The 23,899-nt window shown below is 44.9% G+C and overlaps 1 protein-coding gene across 6 annotated transcripts in view; it reads left to right on the top strand.

The window, feature by feature from the left end:
* The first annotated feature begins 8,485 nt into the window (after positions 1 to 8,485).
* Positions 8,486 to 23,899, top strand: part of LOC116671035 (protein shisa-6) — a 66,721-nt gene continuing 51,307 nt past the window's right edge. For all 6 annotated transcript variants that reach the window (XM_032501923.1, XM_032501922.1, XM_032501919.1 and 3 more), the window contains exons 1-4: positions 8,486 to 8,580; positions 8,964 to 9,864; positions 11,911 to 12,071; positions 20,330 to 20,431. In XM_032501923.1, the coding sequence (XP_032357814.1) occupies positions 9,338 to 9,864; positions 11,911 to 12,071; positions 20,330 to 20,431 (790 nt within the window). In that variant the 5' untranslated portion in view covers positions 8,486 to 8,580; positions 8,964 to 9,337. The remainder of the gene's footprint in view (positions 8,581 to 8,963; positions 9,865 to 11,910; positions 12,072 to 20,329; positions 20,432 to 23,899) is intronic.

Below are 23,899 nucleotides of genomic sequence, written 5' to 3'. Positions count from 1 at the left end.
AACCACTACTTCCAACTACCATACTACTACACTATCCTCAATTAGTTTATATATTACTAAAAATGTTTTAATTTTCATCTGGCTCTACATCAGAAAAACACACAGACAATCATGAGATGTATGCCAGATGCTCCCCCCCCCCCCCCCCCCCACCCCGGAGTACCAAGATAAGCAATAAAGACAACGTTCCAAAAGGCTTGCAATCTTGCAGTTGAGAGAACTTAAACAAACAAAATAAAACTAGTCACCCGATCCTGGGCTTTTCATCCAGATCTCTTACTAGGTTTGGGATCTCACAAAGAAACACATGTAACTGAGTGTGAAACCTCTAGGTACAGTATATCTAGGTTAATTTGAACATGGATGAATTCATAATGAATGATTTTAACCTGGAAACTGGGAACCACAGTATGATCTCTGCAGGGTAAATCCAGACAGCTAGCTAGACTATCTGTCCAATCTGAGGACTATGGTTACCTGGTCCTCAGGTCTCTGCAGGGTAAATCCAGACAGCTAGCTAGACTATCTGTCCAATCTGAGGACTATGGTTACCTGGTCCTCAGATCTCTGCAGGGTAAATCCAGACAGCTAGCTAGACTATCTGTCCAATCTGAGGACTATGGTTACCTAGTCCTCAGATCTCTGCAGGGTAAAACCAGACAGCTAGCTAGACTATCTGTCCAATCTGAGGACTATAATTACCTGGTCCTCAGATCTCTGCAGGGTAAATCCAGACAGCTAGCTAGACTATCTGTCCAATCTGAGGACTATGGTTACCTGGTCCTCAGATCTCTGCAGGGTAAATCCAGACAGCTAGCTAGACTATCTTTCCAATCTGAGTTTTCTGTTGACAACTAAAACTACTTCTGAACGTACACATGTTCCACCAGAACAACTTCCTTCCTGAGACTATTTAGCAGAGGCACCTTAGCCCCGCCCAAGACAATTGTGATTGCTTTAAAGAAAGCCCAATTAGCCAGATCATGTTTTTCTTCCATCCCAGAATGCTGTGTGGACTAGCCAGACCTTCCTCCGCAGTGCTGTGGAGGAAGGTCTGGTAATGCGAGACTACAGCTGAATGCTCCACTGTCCACCAGCTAGTCTCTTAGTGTGTGTCTGCTGTGGGCTGGGGGGCAGGTAGCGTCGGTTTGCTGAGGACAGCGGCTTGCTGCATCAGGATTTGAGATTGATGAAAGTGGAGTTGCAGGCTCAAAACCCACAACAAGCTCAGCTGAAAGACAGTGAAAAGCTCTACAGAGCCAAGCAGAACTGCAGAGTTGGATGGTAATTCTCTGTAGGTTCATCAATACAAGCAACCACTTTCCCCCAGTAATACGAAATACATATTTGGGCATGTTTAACAAGGTTTAGAAAAGGTTGTTTTGTCTCACCTTGACTCCGTCCAGGCTCCATCCTGTTGCCCACATTTGTTTTTCGTGGCTCAGAATGTTACAAACATATTGCATTTTTTATAGTGTAGATCTGGAACATCCCAAGATTCCCTAAAGACAATTACAGCAGATTATCATAATCTGGAACTGATGCCAGTTTGAAAGAAAGCTTCCAGTTCCTAGATGAGGTCACTACTCCCCAGGCACACACACTCCACCTCGACTCCATTCATTATCTGCTACAAAGCGCCACTACAGTAATAATCATTTATATCCACTGAGCTCTCTGAATATATGACCCTGATCCAAAGCCAACGCTGAACATCAAACAGCTCACTCAGTTGTAAGTCTGGCTGTAAATTAGCGAGACATTATAGTGTGCCAGCGCGGGTGCCAGGGACAGGAGCAGGGACAGGATTTTAGACTAACAAGACAGTTATGGGAAGTGATGATAGCATGCTGGCGAGGTTCATTACTCCAGACCTGACACACTATTCATTCTGAGGAGGCAGCTGGCAACAGGCTGAAAGCTGAGAGAAATATTGACAGGGTTCAAATGTTTTGGTACTCGCTAAGTGATGGAATGCATTCACTTGGTTTCATTGGGCATTAGTACGCCATATTACAGAAAGGAGACAGCATATGAGGCTAAAGCAACCATACATGCTCTGTAAGTCTCTGCCCAGCGCCACTCTCCGCCAGCCCAAAGCCTGTGGCTCAGACGTGGAGCCCTGTGGGGGAAAAAAACAAAGAGCATTATCAGAAATTCTTGACAAAGCACTTTCTGCAGTAGGACTCAGCAGCACGCATAGTTAAACTCAAGGGGACAGTTTCTCTTAAAAGCTCTTGTACCAGCCTCGGCTCTTTCTCCAATTTAGGAAACACACTTTTTTCAAAGAAATTGGGTCATGGTAATGGCAGAAGAACATGACATGTATAAAGGATCGGCCTCTGGAGAGAGAACAAGAGGAGTCAAGAACAATGGTGGCCGGCTCCGACGGGGGCCGCTTCACTGCTTTGTCAGTGGCGTAACAGCAATGTCTTGTCTGCTGAAAGAACTGGCATCCGTCCGCCCGCCTCTCTGTTTCCCCCACGTTAAGGTAATGTGCATCATCTGAGGCCAACGCGTGCACACGGCACTGATCCCGGGTCATTCCAGAAACAAATAAGAAGCTTAAAGTGTTTCTTAGCCTCTAATGATTGTGAAGTTCGAAGCCTTTTCAGATGAAAAAAACCTCTTTTGGTGGTCATGTGGAAAAAAGAAATCCAAAGCACTTCGAAAACCGTGCCTGAAGCCTTTATTCTGCATGGCTAGTCATAATTGCAAGCTTAAAATTACAGAGGGAAAAAGAGATCCGAGGCACTCCAAAATCAGTTAAAAAGCCTTTATTCTGCTCAGCTGGTCACTGTGAACTTCTTAACTTGCAGTTATGACTACACAAACAGAAATGCAGACGCCTTTGAACTGATTTTTGCAACGCCTTGAATCACTTAGTCTTTAACTTGATGATAAACACATCTAAGAAGTGCCTGACTGTATCACGGCTAACAGAACAGAATCCTATATGGATATAGATATGATTACACACATGAACAACACCATATGTTGGTAGGGCTGTTGGAACGATTTGCCAATGTCAAATATAATTTGAACAGTAAAAACATCAACATTATTTGAATGAAACTACTATTCGAGTATGATTTTCTTATTAATATGTTGGCTAATGCTAGCTTGTCCCCATCTTCAGGCTGCATTTGAGCATTAAGTTTTCAAATATTATTGAAATTTTTAAAAATAACATATAATTCCAGTGGCATTATAGAGAAAGATTGGCAGAAGTTATTACTAATCACTGGGGGGTGGATCACCAGACACCTCCCGATACGATATTATCATGATACGTCTGTCACAATACAATATTATTGTGATTTTAAACATATGGCAATATTCTGGGATGTATTGTAATTTATTAACCTTTTTGTCATATCACTTCAATTTTATTGTTCCAAAATGGGACAAACTGACCAACACATAATATATAATATATAATAAAAGATCCATACTTGGCACCTGTGTATCAATACAGTGTTGCCATGGTAAATACCTCCGTGCTATGCTGTATCAGTTATTCCCTCTCTCTATAGTCTAGCTAGCGGTCTGGATTTACCCTGCAGAGACCTGAGGACCAGGTAACCATAGTCCTCAGATTGGACAGATAGTCTAGCTAGCTGTCTGGATTTACCCTGCAGAGATCTGAGGACCAGGTAACCATAGTCCTCAGATTGGACAGATAGTCTAGCTAGCTGTCTGGATTTACCCTGCAGAGATCTGAGGACCAGGTAACCATAGTCCTCAGATTGGACAGATAGTCTAGCTAGCTGTCTGGATTTACCCTGCAGAGATCTGAGGACCAGGTAACCATAGTCCTCAGGTTGGACAGATAGTCTAGCTAGCTGTCTGGATTTACCCTGCAGAGATCTGAGGACCAGGTCACCATAGTCCTCAGATTGGACAGATAGTCTAGCTAGCTGTCTGGATTTACCCTGCAGAGTCTGAGGACCAGGTAACCATAGTCCTCAATTGGACAATAGTCTAGCTAGCTGTCTGGATTTACCCTGCAGAGAACCTGAGGACCAGGTAACCATAGTCCTCAGTTTGGCAGAAGTCTAGCTAGCTGTCTGGTTTTACCCTGCAAGAGATCTGAGGACCAGGTAACCATAGTCCTCAGATTGGACAGATAGTCTAGCTAGCTGTCGGATTTACCCTGCAGGATCTGGGACGGGAACCATAGTTCTCAGATTGGACAGATAGTCTAGCTAGCTGTCTGGATTTACCCTGCAGAGATCTGAGGACGGTAACCATAGTCCTCATTGGGGACGAAGTCTAGCTAGCTGTCTGGATTACCCTGCAGAGATCTGGGACCAGGAAAACCTAGTCTCAGATTGGACAGATAGTCTAGCTAGCTGTCGGATTTACCTGCAGAGATCGAGGACCAGGTAACCATAGTCCTCAGATTGGACAGATAGTCTAGCTAGCTGTCTGGATTTACCCTGCAGAGATCTGAAGACCAGTAACCATAGTCCTCAGATTGGACAGGATATTTAGCTAGCTGTCTGATTTACCTGCAGAGATCTGAGGACCAGGTAACCATAGTCTCAGATTGGACAGATAGTCTAGCTAGCTGTCTGGATTTCCCCTGCAGAGACCTGAGGACCGGGTAACCATAGTCCTCAAAAATCAGCCGCAGGTTAGAGCGCCAACACAGAGACAGCCCATGTTAACATTAACTAGCATGCTAGTTAGCAGTAATTAGCCTGTGCCTATGTTAATGTTAACTAGCTTGTTAGTTAGCAGTAATTAGCCTGTGTCTATGTTAATGTTAACTAGCTTGTTAGTTAGCAGTAATTAGCCTGTGTCTATGTTAATGTTAACTAGCATGTTAGTTAGAAGCAGGTCCATTTCTTTCACTGTCTATGGTTAATACAGTTAATCCCACAGTAAGACCATCAGCAGCATGCTACTAGCCTGAAGTACAGCGTTGGTGCAGGACTTTACAAGCAGGAGGGGCTGGAGGCCACTGGTCTGTGTGTGCTGTAATACAATGTTGATCAGGAAAAAAAATGCAATTCAGATTTTATCTACCTGGGCCGGTCTAAATCTACCTGGCCAGTGTGCCCAAGTACAACCTGTGTGTGGGAAACACTGTGGATCCATACAATAATATTAGCAGTGATCATACGCCCATAAGAAAACAGCAGTGATGTAGGAAGGCCTAGTGCAGCCTCATACACAATGCAGCCTCAATCATGTTTACTGCAGGAACAGAAATGGATGTGAAACATTAATGAAACATCATCCCAGTTGGTCACACACGGATGTAGAAGACTCGGGCTAAAACGAGATCTTCCATCTATGCATCCCGGCTGCTGTAGGGCCACGTGGGCCTACAAGGTTCAGTAACAGCATTCATCAATCATGGGCCAGAGGAAGGTCTGTATTCCTGCTGTGTGTTTGCATATTTTTGCACCACTGTGTGATGCCCTTACACATACGTCTCTGAGTACATGTATCTCTCACGTTGAAGTCCTAGAAAGTAGTGCAGTACTGAGGTGTTTAAATTTTTCATTACGAGTATGGATGGCATCGTAAAACGTGGTTACCAAGCAACTGCTTCTCAGCCCACAAACAGCGGTGTTGCTGGTTTGAAATTCAGACACAAATATCATCACACTCTCTTTTCTTCTGCGTGTCAATCAGAGGGCAAACCCTGTACTGAATGGATTTATCTGATAGGTAGTAAATTAAACAACAAAGTGCTCAAAATGTCTTCCACTTTAGTGTCCTGAAGGACAAATCTATTTCCTGAGTCAGTCTATCAACTTCAGCCTGATGTGCTGAAGGTGGATAAGCCATTCAGGAGACACTGTAAGTTCTATAGGAAAGGACTTGGACTTTAAATTAGGATCTTTTGGTACCCAAACCTGCTGCCAGTCACATCACTGGTGATAGTGAAAAATATGCTTATGCAAAGCATTTGTCCCCCTACTGTTCCTGTCAGGGAGCTTTTGAAAGCTTTGTAATGAGAGCTGGCATTCCACCTTCCTTCAGTATTTCCTCCGGAGGGGAAGCAGAGAGGGTTGGCGACAGTAGGGTGACAGCAGGGAAAGTGCCACAGTCATTGAACGTCTCAGCTTCAAGAGAAGTCTTACTTGGGTTTATGTTTGTCTGTTTTATAAATATAAATATAATATGCTTGCAAGGCGGCGGTCAGCTGTGTGAGCGGCGAGATCTGACGTGGCTCCGCTGGTTTTGACAGGCCGTGCTGATGGAGGCAGATCCAGGCAGCTTTTACAGGTCCCATAATAATCACTTCTCATTGTTTTCAATTGTACCACAGCGCAGAAATATGAATTGTCTTTGTATATTCAGCAAATAAATGTAGTTTAGGTAAAACAATTTTAAGGTTAAGGCTGCGTTCTATATTCTTTAAACAAATCCCATGAAAAGAACTAATCCAAGATTCATTCTTCTTCACAAGCTTGCCGTCGTCCCTGAGCCGCTGGTTCCTACTGAATATGCTGGTTTAAAAAAAAGAGCACAACATACAGTTACATAATAGTTGCAATGTTGTGTGGAGATTGGTTAACACTGTACGTCACTACTCCAAGCTGGAAACACACTGAGATTTAAAGCTAGATGATCATCCTGATTTGGCTGCAGCCATGTTGCTGATTGTGGCGAGTCTGCACTCGTTGCAGGATCAGGGTGGGATCCTGACACCTGGCCCACCGCAGCTCTAACGAGCCCGCACCTCCTGACCTGCTGAGTGCTGCCGCTCCCCTTTACAAACTGCAAACTGGCCTCACTGCTAAGACTTAGTAACTCCTCCAACACACACACACACACACACACACTCACACTCACACTCACACACACGGGGGGGGGGGGGGGTTATTATAAAAGGGCCTTTTGGCGAATAATTAGAGTAAGTTAATCACTGTTTTATTATTTAGACAAAACTGTCTTGTTTGTGTAACTCACCACACGCACGCACACGCACACACACACACACAACACACACACCACACTCACACTCACACTCACACACGGGGGGGGGAAGGGTTGATTATAAAAAGGCCTTTTGGCGAATAATTAGCGTAAGTTAATCACTGTTTTATTATTTAGACAAAACTGTCTTGTTTGTGTAACTCACGCACACACACACACACACACACACACACACACACACACACACACACACACACACACACACACACACACACACACACACACACACACACACACACACACACACACACACAGAGGTGGTAATCAGCCTACAGTAGTTGCATTGTACATACTGGGTAAATGAAGACACTTTCCAATCCTTGGTGTGCTCTTCAAGCCTCGGCTCACAGCGAGACATTCACACAACCAGAACTGAATTTGCAATAGAGCAGGACTTTAAGGATTTTAAGCTCCCGATATTCCGTTTTTCCATTCTCACTTACAGTTGCAAAAATCTTGTAATGTGTCCTGGGCCTGATGTCGTGATAAGGTTGCTGGAAAAGGGATTTAGAAATGCAAAGTGTAAACTAAAGCCTATGATCATAAGAATATTTTAACAATGTCCACACCCGTCATCACAAGATTACTGTGTATAGATAAAGAGACTGTCTGTCCTGGGTCTTAAGCCTGTCTCTTTTATCTCTTCTGTGAAACAATGTGCTGTGTGGTGTTCATGTTGCATGTGTTCCTGTCCAAGGCGGATAATTCCACTTTAATGTCCGGCTCTCTGGAGCTCCCCACCTCTCTGGAGCTCCCCACCTCTCTGGAGCTCCCCATGTCAAGACAACCTCGGTAGTTTGTAGAGAGCGTGCTGAGCTATATTACATCATATTTGCATCACTGAGAGCAGTTTGTCATTGTAAACAGGCCCTATACCTGCTGGTTAGATGTGTGTTCATTAGTTTATTTGGAACCTATACATAATTATACAATGTTTTCATTGGTGAGTATGAATATGGATGCCACAGAAGAAGAGGAAAAGGCTTTTTGTAACAAGGACAGAGCTGTGTGTAGGAGTGTGCTATACAGCGTTGGTTCATTTCAACGTAGCAGTGTTGAAACACACTTGACTGGTAATTTAGCCCTATCAGTTCTCCATAATCCCCCAGGTGCCACGGCTTGGCTAAAGGCCAATATGAACGACCCTATCTGAAATAATGAGTGTGTTAACTGAGAGAGCACAGCCAATTACTGTTTCATCCTGAAAACGATGCTTGTTTATGGGCATGTAGCTGCAACATTATAAAAGCCAGCTGTACAAAAGGTTGAGCAACTGTGTGCAAATAAACATGTGTGTGTGTGTGTGTGTGTGTGTGTGTGTGTGGGGGGGGGGGGGGGTTTGCAGCCATTTCATTTAGACGTTTCAATAAGCAGGCTTGCTTTCTTGCTTGGTTACTTGACTGAGTTCTGACGCCAGCACTGAAATGATGTAAGATACGGAGGGAGGGAGAAAGCCGATAAGGAAGAGAGAAGAAGTAGAGAGAGAAGAGAGAGGGAGGGAGAGAGAGAGAGAGGGAGGGAGGGAGGGAGGGAGGGAGAGAGGGGTTTACAGCTCTGATATTCTCCTCACTTTCAGAGACACAGACAGAGAGCAACTCCCCAGCGGGTATCCTAACTGAGGTAGGCTGGCTTATTACTCTCTCACTCTTTGGATATATCAACATTTTTTAATGTATTAAAGTTATATTTGAATTGTATTTGAAAACACTCAGTAATTGTCCTGTAGCCAGTTGTGTGCAGCATTGGTATGTTGTGATGCTTAACATACAGATGACATACCACATTCATTTGGGAGATGTTAGTGTTGTGTTCGACAGATTTTGTCATGCTACCAAGTTGAATGTGTCATGCAATCTGCAAAAAACGACTCCAAACGGGATGTAGTCTCATGGCAGAACCCGTCAAGTTATCTGGACGTGTACAAGCCTACTAATTAAATAATGACGTGACTCTGACGTGGTGATAATACCTAATGAGCCCATTTGGCTTATTTGTTTCTCCAGCCTAACTTTGACTGGAGCAGAAGTGACTGGGGCTCCAGGAATCAGCACCGTGGACAGCGACGCACCGCGGCTCTCACACGCCGCTCAGCCGAGGGAGAGCGCGCAGAGCCCGGGCACCCAGCAGCTCTCTTCCCGGTCAGGATACGATGCTCTGCTGCCACGATGGGTCGCAGTTTCTCCGTTGCATAATAGCAGCCAAAAAATGCCCTTGACATCAGTCTACCCAGAGTTGATTTCAGCATGACAGCGGCACAGGAGACTGAGCGAGCAGGGGGAGACTCGGCGGCCAAACTTACACCAGACTAAACCCTACATGTTCAACTAGAATTAAAGTGTCTTTGCCGAAACATCAGACTTAAGTTCTTCACACTACAATGGGGATAAGGCACCTTTTGTTGCTGATAATATACCTGGACCCGCTCTGCGTGCTGAGCGCCACTGCAGGCGGTAAAAAGCCCAAGCCGGCGCCCCGGAAGGCTCCCAAAGCCACGGCGGTCCCCACGGCCGTCCCGCAGAAGACCCCGCAGCCGGCGCCCGCCAGCAACCACGACACATGCCTGGGCTACTACGACGTGAGCGGGCAGTATGACAAACTGTTCGAGTGCAACAACACGGACCACCGGTACTGCTGCGGGACGTGCTACCTGCGCTTCTGCTGCGAGTACAAGAAAGACCGGCTGGATCAGAAAGCCTGCAAGAACTACCAGACGCCGGTGTGGGTCCAGACGGCCGCCCCGTCCCCCATCCCCACCGGGGAAACGTACGATCCGAGCATGGACCAGACCAGCACGGCGGTGTACATCACCTGTGGGATCATAGCCTTTCTCATAGTGGTGGGGGTGTCGGTCAAAGTCGCCTACGACAAAGCTACAGAGCCGCCTCAGGAAATGAATATACACAGGTGAGTGGGCAGAAGACATACATATCATATCACATATAATGTGAATCCATGCTGAAATAAATTTAGTCTGTTCATTAGTACTTTACAATGTTCTCCCCCAGGGACGATTCTAGGATAAGACCTTTAGGGGGTCTCTGCCCCTGATGAGAACGTGAGACAATACAATGCCTTGCAAACAATGAATAGATGTATTCATTATTATAAGAGATGATAAATGCATAATATTGTGAAAAAACTACAAAAGTCTCTTTATGGACCACCAGAATCAAATGAAATAATAATGAGGTGTAAACAATACATAAATAAAAAAATAAGACTTTCCTGGAGGGTTACAGGTGCAGAGCATAGCGCCACAGGATGTTAAACCTTTTCTTTAAACCTGTCATTGTTTTCCCTCTGTCACTAACAGACAAGTTGGTGAACTATGAAGTTATTTTTATATATACTGTATATATATTTTTGGGGGGGGCTGAGGTGAAATAGCGGCTTGAGCCCCCCTAAAGAGGGTCTAAAATCGCCACTCAGTGACATGGAAAGACAATCAAAGTCCCATCCTAAGAGCTCATCACGTGCTAGATATATAAACCATGACTGTTATGGTCTTATAACAGTATAGTGTATATATATGTATAGTGTGTTTGCAGTCAGGGGTCAAAGGTAAAGCAAGATACATGTCAGAAACAAGCCTTGAACCATGTTAATGCAGTAGACGCCGGTGTACCAAAATACAACTTATTATATGTAGATCTTAAGTCAGAGTGTTTATTTCCCTATATTAGAAATAGTGAACTATAAATCCTGCTGACAGAGTGGTTGACTGTTTCACATCAGATTAGAACGGCAGCAGATGTTAAATCCCAAAGAAGTGCACGAGAATGAAAGATACAAATAATTACCCGGGAGTTAAAAGAGAACTGTTGCAGTGATTGTGGCAGTCTGGTGCGCATGAAGTGAGTGTGTGTGTGTGTGTGTGTGTGTGTGTGTGTGTGTCTTACTCTAATTATTTGCCCCTGAACATTTACATATTATATTTTTCCATTAAGCTGGGATAAAAATGGTGTCTGGCATGTTTGAATCACTATGGACCAGATATTTGGCACATGAGGTAACCAATTCAAGGCAGCCAGCTATCAAACATCATACTTCACGAACCCCCCCCCCCCCCCCCCCCCGCCCTCTGCACACCAGCACAGGGCTGTCTGGTGTGTTCAGGTGGGGTTGTGACAAGAATGCTCGGCAGAGATGGGATACCATGGTGAACGATGGCATCTCAGCTCCTCACTGACTACACCAGTACGCTGAAGCCCCAGGAGTCCGCGTGGACCAGAGGTTGTAGACCGGTCCTACATCAGTAAACATTGCTGACACATGTTATTTCCTCCAGATTAAATGGCTTTTTTTATTGGATGCATTATTCAACACTTACGACGGTGAATAATGGATAGTGTTAACGTTGCGGCTGTATCAAGGTCGTGTGACATGCATGCACCGCTGCACATTCAATAAAGAGCGGGGGGGGGGGGGGGGGAAGCTAAATATTAATTTAAAAGCAAAGGTTATGTCGGTGAAACATTTGTAGTCGTGCAAAAGCTTTGAGCTGCTGCAGCGCTGTGAAAGTAATTTGATTTCCTCTTTCAGAAAGAGCAAACAAACACTTTTTGAACTTTCTTTCATCGTGATTGCTTCTCCCTCTCTTCCTCCCTCTCCTCCCTCGAGGACTCCATCCTTCCACATGCACCTGGTGCCGTCTGAAAAACATTCAAATTCAACCCAATTAGACAAGATACGCACACATCCAATGTAGTTTCTCCTGCAAATGAACATTCGTCATGTTCCCAGATGTATAAAAAAACCAGAACAGAGCAGCCCTGAATTACTCATAAAAGCACAACACTGTTGACGATTAGCAGCCGTTCGGTTGCAGAAAACAGACGTGCTATCACTTCATTTTAAACTGAGTTCAGCTGCACTGAGAGGGAAAGACTGTACAAGAGAACCATGGAGCAGCATTAACAGCCCTTCTTGTTTGGTGTTGTGGTGTTGCAGGGCCCTCGCCGACATCCTGAGGCAGCAGGGGCCCATCCCCATCTCGCAATACGACTGTGAGAACTTTGCAGCGATGAACGGCTCGCCCAAAGACAACACGCCGGTCAGAACCTCATCCAAGAACCACTACACCCCTGTTCACACCTCCAAATCCAACCACGGTAAGAGCTCTCCTCTCTCTCCACTCCATGCTCCCAGCCTCACAAGCATCCACTGGTAGAGACGTCAGCTTCACTCTCAGCGTCTCTGTCTTCAGTTTGCAATGCATTGATTGTTTCGGTGCAAGATTCTGCATTCCCCTCCAAAGAGCAGCCACTGTGCTCACCCTTTCAGCGTGTAATCTCTGTTGTTAACATCCAGTAATCATCCGATTTGAGCGAGAGAGTGCGAGGGAGAGAGCGACAGAGAAAAAGACGGGCCAGCTAGCGGAGATAATTACAGGCTGGCAAGGTAGCGAGGCCCTGCACTCTCTGACAGGCTGCAAGTGATGGCCTTCAGTCACTCAGTGGGTGAATCACACGCCGTGCACACGGCGGAATTCAACCCAGCCATTCAGACGACAGGCAGGGAGCGCACATCGGTAATACGACCGAAATCAGGAAAAGCAGCTTGGTCCAGGGGAAGCCAGTCGGCGCCGGCAGCGTCCTCCACGAAGCAGGTGTTAACAGATCGAAAGAGGCAAAGCCACTCAAGGAGAGGGACACAGATGGAAAATAATGAGATGCTGGAATCACAAGGAGTCAGTGAGATGGAAAGAAAAAAACGAAAGATGAGCGCTAATCATAAGTAAAGAAAGATTCCAATAGGGAAAAGTGTAGTTGTTGATATCAGCCGAAATGATGATGTGTGTGCAGTTAGCTTTAAAAAGACTTATGAACATATATAGGTAGAATAAATCAAGCAAAGAATTATTATTGTGTGATATTGTACCGATTCTGAACTTTTAGGAAAAACTAACTTTTCCTTTCTGGGTGGAGATAATTCTACTCAATAACTCAAAAGATGACATTTTGGAGCACAGCGATGTGCATAACAGTCTCTTCAATATTTTCGTAATATTTCTGTATTTTTCAAAAGATGTTCTATGAATTGACATAGAAGAACATCCGTTTTGCTTTTGTTCATGAAACAGGGATCATCCCATTCTCTGCTCTCTGGTCCTTCCTTCTAGGGGTGGGGGAAAAATCAATACAGCATACTATCATAATACTTTTCTTGGCAATACTTTAGCGATACACACCAAGTATTGATCTAATATTACTTAAATTGCACATGAGAATTTCCCTCTTTGGTACTAGAATAATAAAAATGCATTGCTTTTTCAGTCCACTAGAACAAACCGAGAAATGTATCTTTTTACTTTGGAGATGTTTGGGGAAATCATTTAATTTTGGAAAAAAGGCAAAACACTGCAATATATTGCAGGGTAAAACATAATAAGAAAGTATCATGATATTGGTCTGGTGGGGCCTCCCCCAATATTCCACCCTACACTACACACAGCAACCTGCTGTTCATACTATCACAGCAAATATGGATCATATTTCTTATTCTTTTCTTTTCTTTTTTAATTTTGTTTGGCCATATTTTAGGCCTTTATTTTAAGAGCTTAGACATGAAAGGGGAGAGGGGGGGAGACATGCAGCATGTGAGAGTTGAACCCACAGCCGCTGGGTGGAGGAGTGAACCTCGATACGACCCAGGCGCCCAGAAACATGGATTTCTGGGAGGACCAGGAGTGTGGTGGCACTATGGGGACACCTACAGAACCACCTGGACCCGATGAGGTCCCCCTCGGCCGTTCAGACCATAACACGTGTCTGTGTCAGTAGGCTCCAGTATCCCTCCATCATAAGGTCTAGGAGCAGAGCCTGAGTCCATTTGGGCGACTATTTATATATGTAAGAGACGCATAACACAGATAACACAGACCCAAAACAACCCAAAACAAAAAGTTTACACGCACCTACGTTTTTCACAAAGATAGAGAAAACACTAAAATTATATATAATAATGTATCATTAGAATACATCTCATTCATTGGGCAAGGAATTCCTCAGTAGCCTAAATGATAAATCACAGTTAAGCAATAGATTCAAAAAATATCTTTAAACCATTGATGATGCTACTCAGGCTCATGCTTGTATTCTTCCAAAAATTCATCTTGATTATGATGTGAAATAGTTACTGTTACAATGCTAAGCTAACCCGGGCTTGTAGAACACAGAAACACAGCTGCTAAAGGCTAACCTAGCTCGTAACATTAGCGTGATGCGTTCAGTGTCAGAACGAGACCTGTGCTAGTCTGGAGGAGGGTTTCCCACGTCTCGGCTCTCCGTGTTGTTCTTCAGCTTTTCATTTACAGGGTTGTGCCGTGAGAATGGTCTTTCAGCGTCTTCGTGTTCTCCGTGTGAAAGCATGTGGTTTGCAGCCGCGTGCTGCTACTTCCTCAAACAATCTCCTGAATGAAACTCACCCCCCCCCCCCCGACTCCTGCCGTTTGGCCCGGGTTCAATCAGCATCACACAAACACGCCCCCTCAAGTGTCATATCAGTTCTGACCTTTATCCAAAATGAGCACATCAACTTCCTGAAAGACACCTCGTACCAGTTACCTTGATCTTGTGGGCGGGGGCCACGGGTGGAGCCACTTCCAGCTCCTCGTCCCAATCATCAGACACGGATTTGGATATTTTAAAAAGTCTGTGTGCTGCCTCAGGGCGGCGGTGAGCAGGGCAGTGCAGCTGATACAGTACGTGCAGCTGTTACGGCGGATTGGACTACAGGACAGCAAACTAGTTTTGCTTCTTGTTCTCTAAATAATAAATTGTGCGTTCTTTCAGCGGTGTTTGGGCCGACAGACTCTTGTGTGTCATGTTGAGCTGGCCTCTTTCTGCCACATCGCCGTCTATCAAGCACTTGCTGGGAACATTTTCTTGCAGCTCAGCGTTGGTTCACTTAGAGCCTCCCTGTCTCGTCTGCTGCATCCGTCTACCGCTAATGGTCAGTAGCCAGCCGTGCACGGCGGACACACAGCTGCACGTGGCAGGCTGCGTTCACTAAGTCCTTGCATGCATTTCTACTCAGCAAAGGTCGAGCATCTCTTTATCTGTCTCTGTGCTTGGCTGGGACTATTTGGCCTGCTTGCACACAATCACTGCAACGAGAACACAACTGAGCTCAGTGTAGCAGCGCCTTCATCGGGGGACCACGGCAGTCCTGATGGGGTTGGACATGAAAGACAGTGACAGCCCGGGCCAAAGCGTGGTTAATGTGTGCATATAAATTGGGAGCTCCGCTCGATGCCTTCACAGGCTCCAAGGTGCACTCGCTCTCCGGAAAATGCATATTCATGTGCGCCTAAATGGACATTTGGCACAGAGCGGGGAGGCAGGCCTCTTAAGGAGAGAAAAAAATGGCACTTCACATCCGGAGGCTTTTTCAGACACTTTTAAATCAGGTGGAGAGACCTCACAAAGCAAGTGGCTAAAGGGCCTAAGAGGATTCTATTAATTAATGTCAAAAGTGGGAATAACATCCGTTCCTCGTTCCATCCTCTACATGCGACCATGCCGGCTGCTCGCAGCAGTAATCATTTATTTCATCCTCAGAGATTTGTTTAGACTCAATTCTAAAAATACATGCTGATTTATTTTTTCACATTGCGGGCCGTGTGTAGTGACATGGTACCCTTGGTGCACTGCAAAAACTTCCCTGCATTTTTAGAACCAGATATTCCTTTAAAAAAAACAAACAGCCCCAAGCAAAACCGTGCATGCTGCATAATATGATACCAGCGCAAGTGCTGCTATTTCTATTCACATCCACTCTGCATTGTTGTGGGCTCAGAGTCCTGTTTTAGGTGGGGATGTAAACACAGAGCCCCCCCCCTGGCCACAACACGGAGCAGACCTTGAAAGGAGGAGATACCTTTACCAGAATTGGCCTCTGGTTAAAGTAAACAATAACCACTTCTCCAGCCGCGCCGTGTGGCCCTCAGCTCTCTTCACATGAACAGGAGTTATTTACCGCACACCACGGGCAACGCTTTGCCTCTCTTTTTGTTTTTTGAAAAGTGTTGCTTGGTTTCCTCTCTGACATTTTCCTAATTCGCAGAATGATGAAATATAGTTTTCAGGTAGTGCAGAGAGACGCTGTTTCCTCCGTCTCAGTTTACTCAACAGAAACCAAAGAAAAACAATTTGTCCCGCAAAAAGACAAAGAATAGGCAAACTGGATTATGAGTTATGGCTCTGTGTTTACTGCACCAGAGGAACCAGAACAAGCAGAATATAGGGATGACGATGTTGGAGCGGCCAGCGTCTCTCCGTGACGGAGCTCCTCCAGCATCGGAGCCGTCGGTTCATTTAGTCGGAGCCGGGCGCTCAAAGGTCAGCCGCTGTGGCCAATCAGCATCAGGATGAGAGAATAACATCGCAGCCATTTAGCAGCTTTGACATGACCTTCACATATTTTTATGGCACGATGCTGTGTGTGGGTGTGTGTGTGTGTGTGTGTGTGTGTGTGTGTGTGTGTGTGTGTGTGTGTGTGTGTGTGTGTGGTGAGTTACCAAAACAAGAAATGCCTAAATAATAAAAAATAATTAACTTACTCTAATTATTCACCAAAAGGCACCTTTAACACACATCCACCTTCACAAAACACCTCCCTCTTCTCCCTCCAATTAACGGTTACTGTATGCAGGTAGGACATCTCCACTGTGACCTTGCTGCCCCCCCACATGTTCTCTGCTGACTGCATCAACATGTTTAATAGAAGCTTCCTCCTGAGTGCACCTGTGTTAAACCTCAGCATCTGAGAGACCCTCCCTAATTGTCTCCTGCCCTAGATCTCATTATTGCCCCCGATTATGCAGCTGGACCTTTGGCCCCCTGAGTGCTCGTGTGTGTGTGTGTGTGTGTGGAGGCAGGGATCCATCAGCATCTCTTTCCAGCAGCGCTACCATTTCATTATGGACTGGTTGTGGATCAGGACTTACTGCACTGCACCATTACAGTCACGGGAGGACGGGGGCAGGGTTAAGAGAAAAGGGGGCATGCATTTGCCAAGACGGCATTTAAAAAGCTCCAGCGTGTATCTCAGACTGAGAGGAAGATAAAGATAGGAAGATATGCGATGCTGAGCTCCAGCTGAACGACTTTATCGAGATGATGTCCACTCCAGCAGATCGGCATCTGATAATGCTATAAAAATCTATGTGGCATGTAAATGACCTCCGCCTGGCTGTGTTGAATCTTCATCCACCTTGGAGTGGGATCACCCCCCTGATGCAGGCCACATCCAGCTCACTTCATGATATAATTATCTTATTATTCACATGTTCCCGCTCTCAGAGGTACTTCAGAGGTTCAGGTGTCCAGTGAAGAAGTCTGATTAAAAAAAGTATTAGCTTATGAATCCTCAGCTCATTGTTGAGGTGAAAGTCACGATATTCTTTGTATCAAGGACGATAAATTCCTAATGCGTAGCTTCCCCCTGCAGGCTTCTTACTCCAGCTCACCTTAATGAGCTGGGAGTGGGAGCTTCTGATGGGGCTCTCCGATTGGAGGGTTGACGCAGTGGCTCGTGGAGTGGCCTACCAATGACAAAGGTGACAAAGGAAGACACATGGTGTGTGTGTCTGTCATACAGAATTGCTGCTATGACTGAATGGGAAAACCACCCCAGCAGATCCTCCATGTGCAGCCGTGACAGCAGCGCACAGGGAGCTGGGATTAAGTTCAGAGTGGTATGTGGGTGGCTCAAACATGTTGCTTTTTCTGGGGATCATGGCACGAGGTTTGCTTGTAAGGCTAACTGTATAACCATTTCTCCTCTTATCTGTGCCCGGGGAAAAGACACCACTGGAAGCTCTCCGTTTGAGAACATGATGGAAAAGCCAAACACTATTTTCTTATCTCTAACAGACATTATGGAAAGGATCCCTACAGAGATAGACCTTTTAGTTAAAGAGTAAGATAGTTTCACATGAAACAGCCACAAAATCACTATCACCAAACCCATCAGACTCCATGTAAATAATCACTACTTTTAGCATGTATAGAGCAGCATATCTCCACCAGACTCCATGTAAATAATCACTACTTTTAGCATGTATAGAGCAGCATATCTCCACCAGACTCCATGTAAATAATCACTACTTTTAGCGTGTATAGAGCAGCATATCTCCACCAAACTCCATGTAAATAATCACTACTTTTAGCGTGTATAGAGCAGCATATCTCCACCAGACTCCATGTAAATAATCACTACTTTTAGTGTGTATACAGCAGCATATCTCCACCAGACTCCATGTAAATAATCACTACTTTTAGCGTGTATAGAGCAGCATATCTCCACCAGACTCCATGTAAATAATCACTACTTTTAGCATGTATAGAGCAGCATATCTCCACCAGACTCCATGTAAATAATCACTACTTCTAGTGCGTATAGAGCAGCATATCTCCACCAGACTCCATGTAAATAATCACTACTTTTAGTGTGTATAGAGCCAGCGTATCTCAATATGCAGTGTACACAGTGCACAATATGCAGGGGCGGCCGTGGATCAGTGGTAGAGTGGTCACCTGCCAATCGGAAGGTTAGTGGTTTGATCTATGGCCCTAGTCCCATGTCAAAGTGTCCTTGGGCAAGACGCTGAACCCCTAAATGTGTGTGAGTGTTTATCTTGTGCGGCAGCCTCGGCCACAGTGTGTGAATGGTTCCTGTACTCTGTAGAAGAGCTTTGAGTAGATGTTAAGACTAGAAAAGTGTTATATAAACACAGTCCATTTCCATCCCCAAAAAGTTGGGTTTGCGTGAACGTGTAATGTATGCAGACCGTTGGCGGAGTGTATGTTAACCTTTTAACCGTCTCCACCTGCAGGGTGGTGTGACACACGGCGAAGGATTGTCTGAGTCACAGGCGAGACGAGAGCTTTTCCTCTGGGATTGTTGTTGTTTCTCCAGTTTTTTGGAGCTGGCACAGAGCCGTGAAACATCAGTCTACTGTCAGCTGTTATCAGAGGACGGGGGGGACAAGACAAGAAATAACAACAGAAAATCTCAAAATAAAACTGCCAATATGCTTATTCACAGTCATTTAGTTATTTCCTGTATATTGGTAGTTTTATTTATAGAAATATAGACACTTGCTACACCACTGTGATCCATTTCTGTGTAAAAGGGTCGCACACACCTCGCATAGCAAATAAAAATAGAAGACTCTCGCACCACTACGCTGCTCTCTGTGTAGACATTTTCATATTTATTATATACTATTTTCATATATTTTCTATTTCATAGATTAAAGTGAAAGCGTAGTGTTGGAACGTCTGCTCTGCATACGGCCTGTAAGTTAAAATGAAGTGAACTCTTAAGGTGAGGAACGGACCCAATCCTCTGCTGGGACTGAGGGGACATTTTGTCCTCTGGCAACTTCGGTAATCTATTTTCATTATAAAAGAATCCCAGCCTTTAAAACACGTGTGTGCAGGGCCTGAAATTAACCCCCGACCACCTGCCAAAGTGGGTCAATTTTGCAATTGGTGGGTAACACTGTCAATCTACCCGCCACATTGGCAGCTAGCCAATGAGAATTGAGTGATTGAGAAGTGTAACTATCGGTAAGCAGGGGCCCGCATCACTGGAAGACATTGATTGACAGCCGGGGCCCTTAACGCATTTTCATTACTCGCAAGAATCCCAGCAGTCCCACGTGCAGCCACTGACCAATCAGGAGTGAGAACGGGTCAAATTAATTTCCTTGTTTGTGATATGAAGACGAGATGTATGTGACTCAAACATCTCACATTTACCAACACAACGTACATGTAATGGCGCCTAAACATGTATGTATTGCAGTGCATTAAGCAGTAAAATGTGCAGCCGTCCTCTCTCCCTCCCCTGCTGTTGAACCTGCGGGCGCTTCTTCTTCTTCATCATAGGATATTTAATGCAATATCTACATTGCCCATTATCAGCAACCATTCATCCAGTTTTCCATCGGCACATTCTGTTATTCATCATTTTAGAAAACTGACTAAAAAAACATTGGAGAACCCTTATGCAATTATGTAAACCCATAATGTAATCTGAAAACTCTAAACTGTAGATATACAGTATATATATTTATATTTTTATTTTGTTTGAATAATCTTTAGGGGAATGATGGGGTAAAACTATATTGTAATTCCTATTTATTTTCTAAGTTATTCCCATAAATGTTTCTTTTCTGCTTGTGAGCCCTTGGATTTATCTTGTGACTGCTGGGAGGTTCTGGGTCGCCACTATGGGAGCCCCCGTTTCAGCTGCTGCAAATGTTGCTAATGATTTAATGACATTATGTGTCAGTATATATATGTGACTGCCTGACTAATTTTATGTGTGTGTGTGTGTGTGTGTGTGTGTGACACAGGTCTCCACTATGGGAAGGAGAGCGTCCGAAGCAGTGGCGGCGCTGAGCTTCACAGCTTCATCTCCTCTGGTTTTGTGACGTTGGGTCGAGGCCATCCGAAAGGTAAAGTACCCGTTCTTTCCACCTTTTCTTCTCTTCTCTCTCACAGGAGATGAAATATGAACACTGTGCTGTATACTTGCTCAATGCTAAAGCGATTATGTTCCACTTGCAATACCAGTAATCAACAACAAGACACGGACAAAAGGTGAAATGTTTGCCGATTCAATTTCCCTCCCAAGCAATTCACATGAACTCCTGCCTCTGCATTTTGCAATTAAATACAAGCAGACACACACTTACTGCTGCTGATGGGGGACTACACACACACAAACACACACACATGCAGCCATTAGCCGGGGGGCAGGCAGAGTTTTCCCAGGGGTAATACACTGATTAGTATGCAGCCATGTTGGCCGAGCTCTAGTGATTTATTCCCATCCATTTTGGCTCCACAAACCAGGCCCTGTGTGTGTGTGTGTGTGTGTGTGTGTCTGTGGGTGTGTGTGTGTGTGTGTGTCTGTGTCTGTGTGTGTGCGTGCGTGTGCGTGCGTGCGTGCGAGGCCAACTCCTTTACCTGATACTGCTTTAATTGAATGTGTTTGTGCCAGATTGTGAGTGCTTTAGTAAAAACCGCCATAGTTACATTAGAGGTAATCTGGTTCCACTGCTGCACATGTATTTCCAGCTTCTCCACTTTTATTTCTAATGGGGAACCATGATATTTATGTTTACATGAAATCTAATTTAGTAGCTTTTTTCGATGTACTTTATCCCCCCCCAGGTTTTATGAATCCTGATTCTCCTAAATAGATTTTCCCCTCTGTACAGATATCATAACAGCATCACTCTGGCATCTCCGGCTACTTGTCACAACAACAGCATGGGGTATGCTTTAGTGCTCAGCATCTGTGCAGTGAAATCTGGGTTTTCTTGCAGTGGTTAGCCTTTGATTCCTCTGCTGCAGAAACAAATGAAATGTGACAGATTGAGATCTTGGAAAGGTCTGCTGACACTAAGATTTCTTGCAAAAAAGTATGTAAAGCATGTGCAAGAGCCCCACTTTCAAAACAGTATTCTTCTTTCGTCTGGGTTGGACTGCCGTGTGCCCAGAGGCAGGGTTTTACTGTGGATTGCAATCTAAAATCAATGAAACACTGGTCTCAAGTTTGGTTTGGGTATTGTTGCTGCTTGGTATTATCTGTAGTATTTCACAAGTGTACAATTACTTCAGGCTGGTCGAGGGAAAAACAGTTTAACCAAGCCTCCCCCGCTCTCTCATAGTCTCTTTACAAGCACTCTTTATCTCTACAAAAGCAAAATGGCTTCAGCTACATTATCAGCACTTCTCTCCTCCACTGATTGGAGGATATAAATTGCTCCTACCTAAGCATATTAAGTGTTTTTGACAACACGCAATCATGTATCTGTCCAGATAACGATTTAGCAGTCACTAAATCACTTGATCCCAGTATTGAATGTATCCAAAATCTGGGGATGGATTTTCCAGTTGAGCGCGGCCAGTCTGTGGGCTGATGAGCACTCGCAGTGATGAGACGGAGTCACGTTAAGGTTAAACAGTCCTGTTTAATCAAACTGAGCTTTATTAGTTTTGAAGAGGTTTGCACAGCTTGGTTTGCTCTGGCAGAGAGTAACAACGCTCATAGATATCACTGGCCAGTCAGTGGGAAAGTTCTGTTCCCTTGAATCTGGAACCAGATGTCTTCTTCACTGCATCTCAGTTGGTTTTTTTGCCCCGCTGACAGAACGAGGTCTGGAGTCCTGAGGTAGTCCTTTGGCTTGAGTAAGCACGCCGTCTCTCATGGTGCTTAATTATACAGGCGGAAAGTGTGTTTGATTGTTAATTACATGGCAAGCTGTGTGTGTGTGTGTGTGTGTGCGTATGCGTGTGTGTGTGTGTTGTGTGTGTGCGTGTGTGTGTGTTTGTGCGTGTGTGTGTGTGTGTGCGTGTGTGTGTGTTTGTGGCGTGTGTGTGGTGCGTGTGCATGTGTGTGTGTGCGTGGTGCATGTGTGTGTGTGCGTGTGCGTGTGTGTATGTGCGTGCGTGTGCGTGTGTGTGTGCGCGTGTGGGTGTATGTGTGTATGTGCGTGTGAATGTGCGTGTGTGTGTGTGCGTGTGTGTGTGCGTGTGCGTGTGTGTGTGCGTGTGTGTGTGTGTGTGTGGTGTGTGTGTGTGTGTGCAGCCCTAGGGGAGGACAGGTGAGGTCAGCGAGTGTTCAGCAGCTGGATGCTTCACATCTGTGTGTTTGGGAACAAACAGCCGCGTGCTGAACTCTAAATGAGATCTGCCGTGAGCGGCGGGATGGCCAACTAAAAGCCAGACTCTCATTCTGCAGTCCAAGAGTTTGCTGTAATGCATCTCTGTGCCATGCTAACCTTCCCCTCGGCTTACCCTGTGATATTCTACTTTAGTTAGTGCATGGCGTCCTACATTTCCCAAAATGCCTCTCAGCAACCTTAAGAAAAAGGTCCTGAACTTGTTGTGGCCATGTCTCGTGGGCACACAGAGGGACTTTTCTTTTGTGTTCTAATGTCATACTGCATACTAATTCTAAGAAGGTTCTGTGTTCACACTGGAAGTGGCTAAACTAAGCTTTTATTGTGAAGGAGCTGTAGGAAATGCAAAGTATCTTTCGCTGAGATTAACAGAGCAGTGCTGAAGGTCAGGAAAAAGAAGAGGTGCATTTATAGAAGTGCCAGATGAAAGTAATAATATAAGCAAAAGTCTAGAATGCTTTTTTTTTTTGTGCCGATGTTGGCCTGGCAGGAAGATATTGGAAAATAACTGAAAAGCATGAAGTCGTTGTTAAACCTCTTCATTTGACTCACTGCGATGGCCATCTTTTCTTATACTACCAAAACGTGGACTGTAAACTGTTATTTTTCATAAGCAGCAGGGTAAAGCCTCCCGGCAAGTGGTGAGGAACTGAAGAACAAGGAGATGTCTGACAAGGGATCGTCCTCTTGTGCTACACATATTTCTGCATTAAAATTGCAAAAAAAATGCAGGAAATTAAGGTTTTGTCGCTCAAATCTTCCTGGGGGAGGATCCCCACGCCGCCCGTTTAGGATTTGTCCCCCCCAATTCTGGGAGAAAACCTACGCCCTTGCTTTGTGCAACAGTATATAGGAGGAGAACAAAGAGGTGTATAATGAGAGAAGAGCAATGCAACCATCTTTTTGTCAAACCACGGGCTTTAGTTTTTTGCATTTGAATGACCCCCCCCCCCAAAACCAGGTGTAGTGTGAAGGTGTTTGCTCGACGTCCAGGCTTTGTCCAAACAGTAATGAACATCCAGAAATCCTGGCTGCAGTCGTGGTTTGGATGTGGGAGTTTGGAGTGAATGCTTTATGTTGTTCTTTCTTTCTTTTGGGGAAGATTTAATGGCCCAAACACATGGGGTCCCTTTTATTTGTTACTTGTGTTTTTCAAAATTCCTCCAGCCTAGTGTTTTCCCAGAGGGACAATCTTTCAGTAATGCTAAACTTTATTTAGCACGCGCAGCTTCT

This window comes from Etheostoma spectabile, chromosome 21, assembly GCF_008692095.1.
Source record: "Etheostoma spectabile isolate EspeVRDwgs_2016 chromosome 21, UIUC_Espe_1.0, whole genome shotgun sequence".
NCBI classification, from domain to species: Eukaryota; Metazoa; Chordata; class Actinopteri; order Perciformes; family Percidae; genus Etheostoma; species Etheostoma spectabile.
The sequence above is the reverse complement of the archived record's forward strand: the minus strand, read 5'-3'. Positions and strand labels throughout refer to the sequence as shown.